The 10,843-nt window shown below is 34.9% G+C and overlaps 1 protein-coding gene across 4 annotated transcripts in view; it reads left to right on the forward strand.

Annotated features, from left to right (window-relative positions):
• Positions 1 to 8,842, forward strand: part of VPS41 (VPS41 subunit of HOPS complex) — a 123,404-nt gene extending 114,562 nt beyond the window's left edge. For all 4 annotated transcript variants that reach the window (XM_053969823.1, XM_053969831.1, XM_053969843.1 and 1 more), the window contains 5 exons: positions 5 to 141; positions 3,370 to 3,469; positions 4,258 to 4,302; positions 5,709 to 5,788; positions 7,393 to 8,842. In XM_053969823.1, coding sequence (XP_053825798.1) covers positions 5 to 141; positions 3,370 to 3,469; positions 4,258 to 4,302; positions 5,709 to 5,788; positions 7,393 to 7,473 — 443 coding nt within the window. In that variant the 3' untranslated portion in view covers positions 7,474 to 8,842. The remainder of the gene's footprint in view (positions 1 to 4; positions 142 to 3,369; positions 3,470 to 4,257; positions 4,303 to 5,708; positions 5,789 to 7,392) is intronic.
• The last annotated feature ends 2,001 nt before the right edge of the window (positions 8,843 to 10,843 follow it).

Genomic DNA, 10,843 nt, shown 5'->3' on the forward strand with positions numbered 1-10,843 from the left:
ACAGCTTTTATTACTGGTTTGTTGAACAATATTGGAACCCATGTTGATCCTATTCTTTTGATCCACCGCATTAAGGAAGGCATGGAGATTCCTAATTTGAGAGACTCACTAGTGAAAATTCTTCAGGACTACAACTTGCAGGTAGATGTTGCAGTCTTCGTGGGATACTAATTTTCAGGGAGACAGCAAACCATCTTTGTCAATGAACAGCACAAGAAATTGCTATCGTGATTTGTTCAGTCATTGGTCATGGACACTGTGGGCCAATACAAAACTATTATAGAAATAGTGGAAATTTGCCAAGATTTCTTGATGGCTTCTAGCCCTTCTAAATGTCTTCTGTACTGTCATAAGCCTGGTGGGTAAGTAGAACTGGAAGCATCTTGAGTGATTCAACCTATTTTACACTGCCCAGCTGTCCAGTATTGGAAAGCTTCATGACCAGTACTTCTGGTTTTCTAAAATTCCTTTTCCCCTAGCTTTAAAATACAGAAGCAATTTGTTTAGATGTAGTACTTAGAGATTTTGTGGATTAGCCATTTTACTCAAACATTTACTTAATAGTTTACACTTTGAACCTGCAGTAACTCTGATAGGCAACAGACATTGATCCATTCACAGAACTCACATCAATCCATTCATAATAGAGTTTATGAACTAGCAGAACCCAATGAAAACCAATGAATGCTGCTTGAAACAGCATCTGGAAAAATTGTTAGGTTATGTTCCTGAACATAACTAAAAATGCTGTTCAGATACCTTGGAGGCACTAGAGGGCAGGTGGCAGCTTGCACAGGAGGACATGTGCCTTTTGGCTGTAAAGACTAAAAATCACGTGTTTTTAATTGTGGCAGTGATGCTGTTTAAAAGAATTTGGTTAATTGGCCTTGAGAAACTTGGACTTGTTTGTGGGTTAAGCTGAATCAAGGCCTGAATTAATTCCAATAGTTTTGAGTATACCCTTTCAAATTAACTCCATACTACAGTGCTTCTTTAAAGATAATGTTAGGCTTGATTTACAAATGTAAATCAAGACTGTTTTAATCAAATAGAATGGTTTATGCCTAATATCTTCCCTAATATAGCCAGAAAACAAACCTTTTTTGCAATAACAGCTTTGATTTATTTTCATTAATTTCACAAAATGCATTATTTCTGCCTAAAACTTCTTTCTGTAGGTGCATGAGGCTGTCATTCCTGTGCTCACAATTACATGCTTTTGAAGGATAAATAAAATTCAGTTTCATCCTCAGTTCTGTTTCTTCTTTGAAAGTGGTTTCATCACAGATTTATGCCCATTGTCAGTTTTAAGTAGTTCAACTTAACCTTAGGGTTCACAGTTAGCTATTTCTCTCCCCTTTAATGAAGCTCTCCCTCTCTTGACTCAAATTCCTTTTCCTTTGCTTTCTGTAAGTCTTAATTTATCCATTTTTGAGGTCTTCAAATAAATTCCTACAGAAGTGTTGAGAATTTATTACCATGACATTTTATATTCTGCATTGTGATTTTTCCTTTTATATAATAATGGCTGCCTACTGTATTCCATTTCTAGCAAAATAAGGTCTGGCAGTCATTAAATGTGGTATGGAAAAATCTTAGTGCTGTTTAAATAATGTGAGAAAGTGCATATTTTTTAAAATATGTGTTTTATCAGATATTTATGTTACTCTTGGGTTTTAAGGCATCAAACAGAATTGAGGTTTTCCAGTGAGCTAGTGATGTCTATTGTTTCCCTCTTCATTGTTCTTTCTTTTAAATGATTTTTTTCTATTAGCACACTGTATTTTAATTAAGAAATGCTAGGACACACTTCCATATTCCCATTGTATCTTTGTTCTGCTTCTTTCATTAAACATGGTCACAGCACCAAGGTTGTCAGAGTTCAAGAAACATTTAGACAATGTTCAGAGGCACTTGGTATGATTCTTGGTGCTGTCCCATGCAGGGCTGGGAGTTGGACTTGACACAGTCTCATTCAGTTGTCCTTGCTATAAGTTTCTTGTATTTTTTTCAAATCTAGCAACTTTTTTTTTTTTAGAACAAAATTTTACATTCTTTGTTGCCTCTGAATAAAGTTGGCAAGGGAAAGACGTAGCCAGATTGTTCCTGAGATTATCAACAGATAAAAAATGATTAATTTTCTAAGTGCTTGCCCTGTAGATCTGCATTTAGTTGCTGGTGCTCTGAAATGTTTTATAGCTCAATGTCTCCAATACTGGAAAAGTGTCATTCACCTGTTGATATGCCCAATTTGAAATGCTCACAGTGTTAATTTTTTAATGGACTTTGGATTTGCAGTCTTATCTGCGTATCATTCTTAGAAGTATGTCTTTATTACTTCAGAATGTGTATGTGGAAAGGTAGAGTTTTGGACAGTGTCCATCTGGCTGTAAAGTCTATTATTCTGTTTCTTCTTAGGTATTTGCATTAGCTGTATTTTGCGCTGTCTTAGAATGCTCTATCTCCTGTAATACAAATGATCAGAAGAAAGGAATGAATATTGCTTCCTTATACCCGTCTTTTAGTAGGGTTGGTCACATTATAATTGACTGTGAGTATTTTTGGAAAGCAGTTTTCAAAGGAATTGTTGTCTTGGAAAACAAATTTCCAAACATCAGTTTTACAGGAGGAAGAAAAAATTCCAAAATACCTAATGGGGTTTGTCATCTTTCCATACTTGCTCCATTAATATTGTGAAATAAGGTTCTATATAATTGTTATGCCCTTGCTTCTTCTGTGTTTAAAAACCATTTCAGGCAATGACATGTCAATCTAATGAAAAATACCAAATAAGTTAAAAGGGAGCTAAGACTGTTGCTGAAGAGGAGTGAACTAGGGACCTTTGGTTAGTTGCATGGACATTCAATACTGCTTATTAAATGACTCCTCAGCAGGATATATGTGTGAACAAAAAAAATTTTGAATTGCAGTGTTTCTGAAGGTCTTATGATTATCAAATATCTTTTCTGAAGAAGATGGGAAAGATACAGGAAGAATAATTTTGAAATGGTTTGGAAATTAATTCTGAGGGGCACTGTAAAAATTCCTCTCTGTTGAAATTTGTTAACACCATCTCATAGAAAGACATTCATAATTATGATAACAGTATCTTTGTAAAGAATTCTATTTCTTGGTGTTTGTTTTTGTTTTGTGGGGTTTTGTTTTGGTTTTTTTTTTTGGTGGGATTTCATTTAGGTAGAGGTGATGGCAACAAAAGGTTCCTCCTTTGCCTCCTTTATAATACCTTGAAAAGTTTTAAACATTCCTTGCACTCACTTTGGCAGCAAAAACAAAATGATGACTTGTCAAGATAGTTGATATGCCCATCTATTAAACAACCGCTGTCTTTAATGTTCTTTGCACCAACAGATCTTGCTGCGGGAAGGTTGCAAAAAGATACTCGTTGCTGATTCTCTTTCTTTATTGAAGAAAATGCATCGAACTCAGATGAAGGGTGTTCTAGTGGATGGTGGGTACAGAGGAAACATGATGACTTTCAAGATTTTAAAGACTATTTTATATAGACTGTTTATATACCTCCTGACTGTCTGCTTTGGAAGCTGTCCAAAAGCCTAGATTTTTTACCATATCTGTAGAGTGTAGTAGGATACTTGATGCTTTTCCCCTTTGCAAAGGAACTACTTGTATCTCAAAAACTATAAGACCCAGCATGCAGCTGTTTCTCTTGATCATGCTATGCATAGCCAGTAATGTATTGTGTCCTGCAGTTTGTCTGTAAAAGTGAAAATGCTGTTTAGTGACAACATGGACAGCAGATGGTAATAATCTGCAACCAAAGCAAAAAATACAAGAAGATTGTCAGAAACAGTTGGAAATATTTTGCAAGGTGCTAATGATGCATGTGAGCAGCACTGTAATTCACACCAGCTGAGTGTTAATAGCAAGAGACAAAAGCTGACAGGACAGAGTACCAGAGCTTCTGCTCCAAAATGCTGCAGAGTTAACAGCCACCCATCCCATGCTCCTTGTTTCAGTCTGCCTTTTGTCTCTTCAGCACTGATCCTAAACAGCCTCAATCCTGCAGTTCTACCATCATCAGATCTAAATATTTATTGCGTTGTTAATAGAATGCTACTTCAGTATTGCTCTTCAATTTTTAATAGAATCTGTTAGGCATCTTAAGTAAATGCTTTAGGACCAAGCTCAATTTCTGTAATAGCAATATGTTCATGCTTGCTTTATAAAAAAGTAAACATGGAGTTTGTTAACAAAGCTTAATTTTCTTTTGTTTTTCAGAGGAGAATATCTGTGAATCATGTCTGTCTCCAATACTTCCTTCAGGTAGGATGCTTTTCTAGGGAAAAAAAAAAGAGGCTGTAATTTTTTTTAGTAGTACTTTAAGAGGAACCACTGTTTGCTTTTATTCACAAAAATGTGTAATATCCCTTGGTGATCGCTGTATAAATTTCAATCTCCTATGCAAAGCTTGCTTTTGAATTCTGACATAGAAGTGGAGTCTAATTGAACATTTTTTGTTGCAGTAAACCCAGATATTCTTTCTTACTCAACTTTGACTTCCTTATTTTCTGTTTTGAATACATGGAATTCAAGGCAGCTTTTCATTCCATCAACATACGTATTCTCAAAGATTATTAGAATCACAAACGTAAGCCACCAAATCTTGTCCACCTCTGTTGGATTATTCACACTGAACTTGTAGATTGTAAAATTTTATGGAATGTATTTTTTGTCTGAATGGTGGTGAGTTCTTGGTTTCAGTCTTGAGTGCCACATTTGCAACATCTTAAAACCAACTAGCTTTAGAACACCTTCTAAAGTTAGTTGTGAAACTAGAAATTCAGGATGTTATTTCAGAGATGTACATTCTTCAAGGCAACTATAGTCCAGAAATATCAATGTAGTTGTTGGGTGTCTTAAAAAGAAATAGTTCTACTAAGAGAATATCTGTTGTGGCCTGTTACAGCAAGAATGTATAAGACAAAGCATGTGTACAGACATTTGTTTGTTTTCTAAGTGTTAATAGCCTGATAGAATCACTTAAAATTTATCTGGTTTCTACCATTTTTCACTTAAATAAATAAATAAAAACAACTATACTGGGATCATGTGCAACAATATACAGACAAGGAGAATCTGGCAGAGGTGAATGTGCTTGGAAGTATGTGTGTTGAGGAAAAAAGAGCCCGGTAGAATGCGAATGATGCTCGTGAGTGAGATGGTTATTCATTAGATATGTAGATGTTGTATTTAGGGTTCTAAATTGGCTAAATATTCATGTGGGAATGAAAACTCACATCATGCACCTCGGCAGCTTGTTGCCAAATTTCAGGATCATGGCATCAGAACACTGCTCAGTGTTCTGGTTCTCTTCACACTAGTGCAAGAATTTTTCTGCTAACTTTTCTTCAAAGCAGCTGCATTATTTGATGGTAATAAATCAAATTTAGCATGTAGCATATATTGAAATGAAAAATTCCTGATAGAAAGGTATACAGTATCTAAGCCAGAGAAAAAGGTTTTTTTGTAACTCCATCACTGGCACACGTTTCCTGAAACCATCACTCCTAATGGTTGCTATGAATGAGCCAGAATAATTTGGAAATTATTTTGAGAGATGTTACTTGAAGTTTCTCTGTGTATAATAGAATGTGGGCATATATTGCTGTAGCCACTAAATCATTTGTTTCATTGCCCTGTTGAAATGAATTTATTTTTCTGTTTCCCAGATGCATCCAAGTCCTTCAGTGTGGTAGTGTTCCACTGCAGACACATGTTTCACAGAGAGTGCCTACCTGTATCTAACACAGTAAGGAATTAGCTTAATATGTCTGACACCTTTGCCAAAGATAAAGTCACACATTTTCTTTTGTCAGCTCTGGAGAAGGGCATGGGTCTATAAGGAATTGCATGATTATAGTAATAACTTGTGATGATACAACATAGTTGAATGTGACCAAGGAAAGGGAGTTTAAGGATACTGCAACTAAAGTTCATCCAATGTAGAAAGAAATCACTGCTATTTGAACAGTATTTATCACTTTCTGCAATCTGAGACATACAGGGAATACAGTCTGTCTAATTTTTTAGTTCTTTTCCATTCCAGCTTTTACTTTAACTAAACATTCTCAAAGATGAGAATAAAGACAGTTTCTCAAGTGAACCATATTAAATGATTCTGACCTGGAAGACAAAAATCAGTCATGTCAGAGTGATTATTTAAATATCTTTGTAATCATCCTTATGGTCAAAACATTTTTTTCTTTGTAAGTTTTTTGGGGGTTGGTTTGTTTGTTCAATTAATACAAAGCAAAAAATAACTTCTAGATATAACAGGGTTTAAATTTAGGAACAAAAGCATTCGAATGGTAAAAAAATCACATAGAAAATTAAATGTAACTCTTTAAGATTCTGTATGTATCTCTGAAAATTAACATGCAGTGAAAAAATAGCTTTAGTGAATCACTTCATCTGTAAGTAAACAAAGTGCTTGTAGCCATATGGTACAGCATGGATACTTAAATATGTTAGGAAAAGCTGAAGGTATTAGATCATTTGTACAAGAAAGCCCAACAATTAGTAAATATTTCTTCAATATTTACCACAAATTTTATTGTGAGAAATAATCTAAAATTTGTCTAGCATTCTCAATTTTCTGGGGCAGGTGACTGGTTAGGTGGAATTTTTAAATGTTACGTAGATATTATATTATATTATATTATATTATATTATATTATATTATATTATATTATATTATATTATATTAATTCATAGACAATATGTATAAATACAGGGATGTATGCATGTAACAGAGCCAAATTTCCCCTGTTACATTGTATTATGTGGCCTCAGTTGATCAGTCATGTTACTGATATTTGGTTATTGGTGACATACTGAAATGTAAATAGTGCATGCACAAAATGCACACAGAGCTAAACACAGAGTAACAATAAACACATCTTTGATATCAAATTACAGTATTTGGGCCCTGATCTCATTTGTTGGAAATCTGTGGAGCACTACCCAAAGACACAGCAGTGACTAAGGCATCCACTGGTTATTGGAGCTGACCAAGTGACTTTACTCTCATATTTATATATGAAGATAATCAGTGATGTTTTTCACTGTGTACTTTTCATTTTTGGTGTGGAGGAAGTTTGACATTACTCTTCTGGCAGGTGGTGGTAATACCCTTGGAGTGAGTGGTGAGTTGTGCTGCCCTCTGACTCCAGAACAGCCTGCCTTACTTATGGTTTTCTATATTGTCTTCCCTCACCTATCCATGATTATGTTGATTGGGAACAGTCTGTGAGCAGTAATGTTGAGAAGGGCATTAGCACTTTTCATTCATCTTCACACATTCTGATGTGGCTATATTTCTCTGAGAGATTCCTGTTTTCTTTTTTGATTTAGGTATCTTCTGTCCAGTTCTGCAATATATGCAGTGCCAAACACAGGGGGCCAGGAAGTGCAGTCCTGGAGATGAAGAAATAGCAGTGGCCTAGTTCTCCATGTCAGTCAGTGACACCAAATCTGTTAGGACCATGCAGAGCCACTGTAATTTTCCATTTCTGTATATAATTTTGATTGTGATTTAAAAGCAGTTCCTGTAGTTTATCCTGTTTATTGAATATTTTAGGTCATGAGAAAATGTGAAAATCTTTCCCTGGTAAGTCTTTGTTATGCAATTCATATGTCATAGTTCCTTTGCTCAGCTTGTTACTTCATTCTGGAACAGAAAAAAATAAATAAAATGGGAAGAAAAAACCCACACAATTTAGAGATTTGTGTTTGCTATCAGTTAATGTGCTTTACAGTTTGGAATCACATCAGGCTTATGGTTGGATATTGTAAAGAAAAATGTAATGCCATGAATTCAGCTCATCAGACTACTTCAGTCCCGATTTAGTCTGTTAGGGAGCTGTTTACCTTGAGACCCATAGGAGTCTGACTGCTTTCAGTGGAATTGCTTCAGAACTTGAAGTTGTGTGCCAGCTCATGTCTTCAGTTAACAAATTTGTTAACTGTGAATTCCGTACATTGGCAATTTGCCTTGGTTACATATTCATAGTTCATTGGAACTGGTTAATTTCTCAATTCATCTTCACAATGCAGTAGTTTAAAGTGAGCTTTTCTCATGTTCAACTCATCCAGAAACCTTATTTTTAAAAGTCAGCAGTAGGTCTTTACACTTATTTTATGTGTGGTTGAAGTGCATGGTTTCATTTAAGTGCAAGGGGAAAAAATGTTTCTGACCTTTCAAAGGTAAGATTTCTAGAAGTTTCTTCTGGCCTTAGCAATTTAACAGCTAAGTTAAATAAGTCAATTGGATGTTAACAAAACGATATTTTTCATTTGAACTGTGTTCAAATGTTGATCCAAAGGAAGTGATCTTTGAGAATGTCTTCACAGTAATGTAATCTGTTTATAATATATACTGACTAAATTCAATATAAGCATCTTTTCCTGAAGAAAAGTAGTCAGAACTCCCAAGTTATTTTTCTGCTTTTTAATAACTTGAGTTTGAAAGTAAAAATATATTGTTTTGCCATCAAATTGTACTGTTTGAACAAGTTAGCATACTAACATGCTAAGTTCTAAAACAATGGTATATACTGCAGTCTATCTGTAAAACTGGAAAATACGGTACTTCTAATACTATACCTTCTTCTATACCTTATTCCCATGTAAGTACACCTTAAAATAATTTCTACTGTGGAAACTTGGGTTTCTAGTTTATGTATATTCATAATATTCTTTTAAAATCCTCTAGGCATTTGGTCTAGCAATCTGAAGAATGATTTTTTGTTGTCCATTGTGCAGATCTGTATAATACCGGAATAAAAATTTATGTGTTTAGAAATGCTAGGATTTACTCTGCATGATTACATAGGCAAAACAATCATTAAAAGAATAGATCTTTCAAAAGCATACTAATCTTTTGTGTTAATACAGACAGTCGAGGGAAAAAAAATTGTGCAAATTATTAATGAACATAGATTAGGTGGAATAACAGAAGGGTAGGAAGTTTGTAGTACAGGGAATAGTCTGCATACATCAAGCTTCACTGATAAGAATTAGTGCCTGGCTTTGCAGCTGTTTGTTTTCAGCAGCTACTACATATTCTCAGGTACATTGTTCCTTTACCCATTCTTCACTACACTGATCAGGAAAGCTGCTTTGATTCCTAGTAAATGAAATGTTCCAGTGACCTTAAAGGTTGTTTCACGATGATGTTTGAGTTATTGCATGCCATGCCTGTAAAAATTTAAAAACTTTTTTAAACCCCCCATCTTCAGTAGCTTTAAGCAGCTTTTCTGTGTTCTATCCTAAGAATGCAATAAGCTGTCAGCTTACAGGAGGAGAAAGTCAAACTACTTCTATACCTGTATATGGAAAAGTGTCCTGTAGATTAGAGTTACATGATAATTTCAGGAAGGTATATTTTTTTACTTCAGCTTGGCCATAAATTCCCTAAAGCATTTGAGCATTCTGTGACTCAGTTTGCTAGTCTGCCATCATCAGCAATCATACTGCATTATAGCCTGGCATATTCTTTGCATTATGCAAGTAATTTTAAATCACTGTATGAAAATCTAATAAAAATCTTCTCTAAATTCAAAGCTTCTTTCATTTGGGCTTCAGGGACTACCCTTTTCATGTTCCTGAAGTCTAAATTTGTTCACTAAGATTCAACAGGAAATGTGCAGACTTGACTTTGATACACTCTTCTTCCTAAGAAGCCTTTATATAATAGAAAATGTCTGATATTAGAGTCTAAAATATTAAGCTACCCAAGAGCTTTCATTCTGAAGAAGAATTTTGCATAAGAATTAACTGTAAAGTTGCAGAGCCTATCAGAAGAGTACAGAGTAGCACTTAATCAGTTTCAATTGCTCTTACTTCAGATGCCAAAGTTCTTGTGCTTCTAAGGTAAGCTTAAAATAAACATAAAAGCTATTTTTTCTCTGATACATCCAGTTCTGTGTGAGTTCTTGACCAATAAAGGTAACTGAAAGGATTTGTGATGGATCAAGTAAGTATAAACTGGTTTGTCATATCAAAACAGAGAAAACTATTTTGGCTTGTAAGCAGGACATCTCACCCCCCGACAAGAACTTATGTTGTTAACCAGTCAGGTAACTTAAACAGGACAAGCTGGCTTGTAGAGAGTTATTTTCATTCCTTAGGGTTAATACTGGTCTCCCAACTGCCAATAAACATCTTGCTGTTGAAGTGAGATCTGGCAAGATAGGTTGGATTTCTGACTGACAGACACTCACTTTACAAACTACAAAAGCCACACCAAACTTTCATAGAGCTGAAATCTTCTATACATTTTCCTGGAAATGTATGGAGTTTCTCCATGAGTAGGGATGCCTGCTTTGCAGTTACTTTCCACGGCTTACAGGAAGGAATTTTTCTACATTATTGTCATTTCAGCTGTAAGTTATATTCGACTCCTAATCAATACTATTTCTTTTGGTAGCTTTACTATAGGTACCTTGATAGTCTGCAGTGTTATATGTTATGCTGTAATCTACTAGTAGTTCTTTACTTTTATACTCTGTAGTAACTAATCTGATCAAGATCTTTATCTGTTATTTCTTGTCTGTTTATTAAATAATTAATTTTTATAAATAGACCTGATCTGCCATCCTTAGAACTTGCCCAAGTGATTTCTTGAATTTAAACTGTTGTCAAAATCTAAGCCTAAGGCAGGGCTTGTTTAAAGCTGCCACTCATCCTGTGACAGGCTAAAGTGAGTCTTCAGATGATTTTTCTCATCTTTCCTTGTTTTATTATTTTAAACCGTCAATGCTGTGTGATAGGCTTGGTGAAAATGTTGGGCTACACTGAAGAT

The sequence above is a fragment of the Vidua macroura genome, chromosome 1 (genome assembly GCF_024509145.1).
Source record: "Vidua macroura isolate BioBank_ID:100142 chromosome 1, ASM2450914v1, whole genome shotgun sequence".
NCBI classification, from domain to species: Eukaryota; Metazoa; Chordata; class Aves; order Passeriformes; family Viduidae; genus Vidua; species Vidua macroura.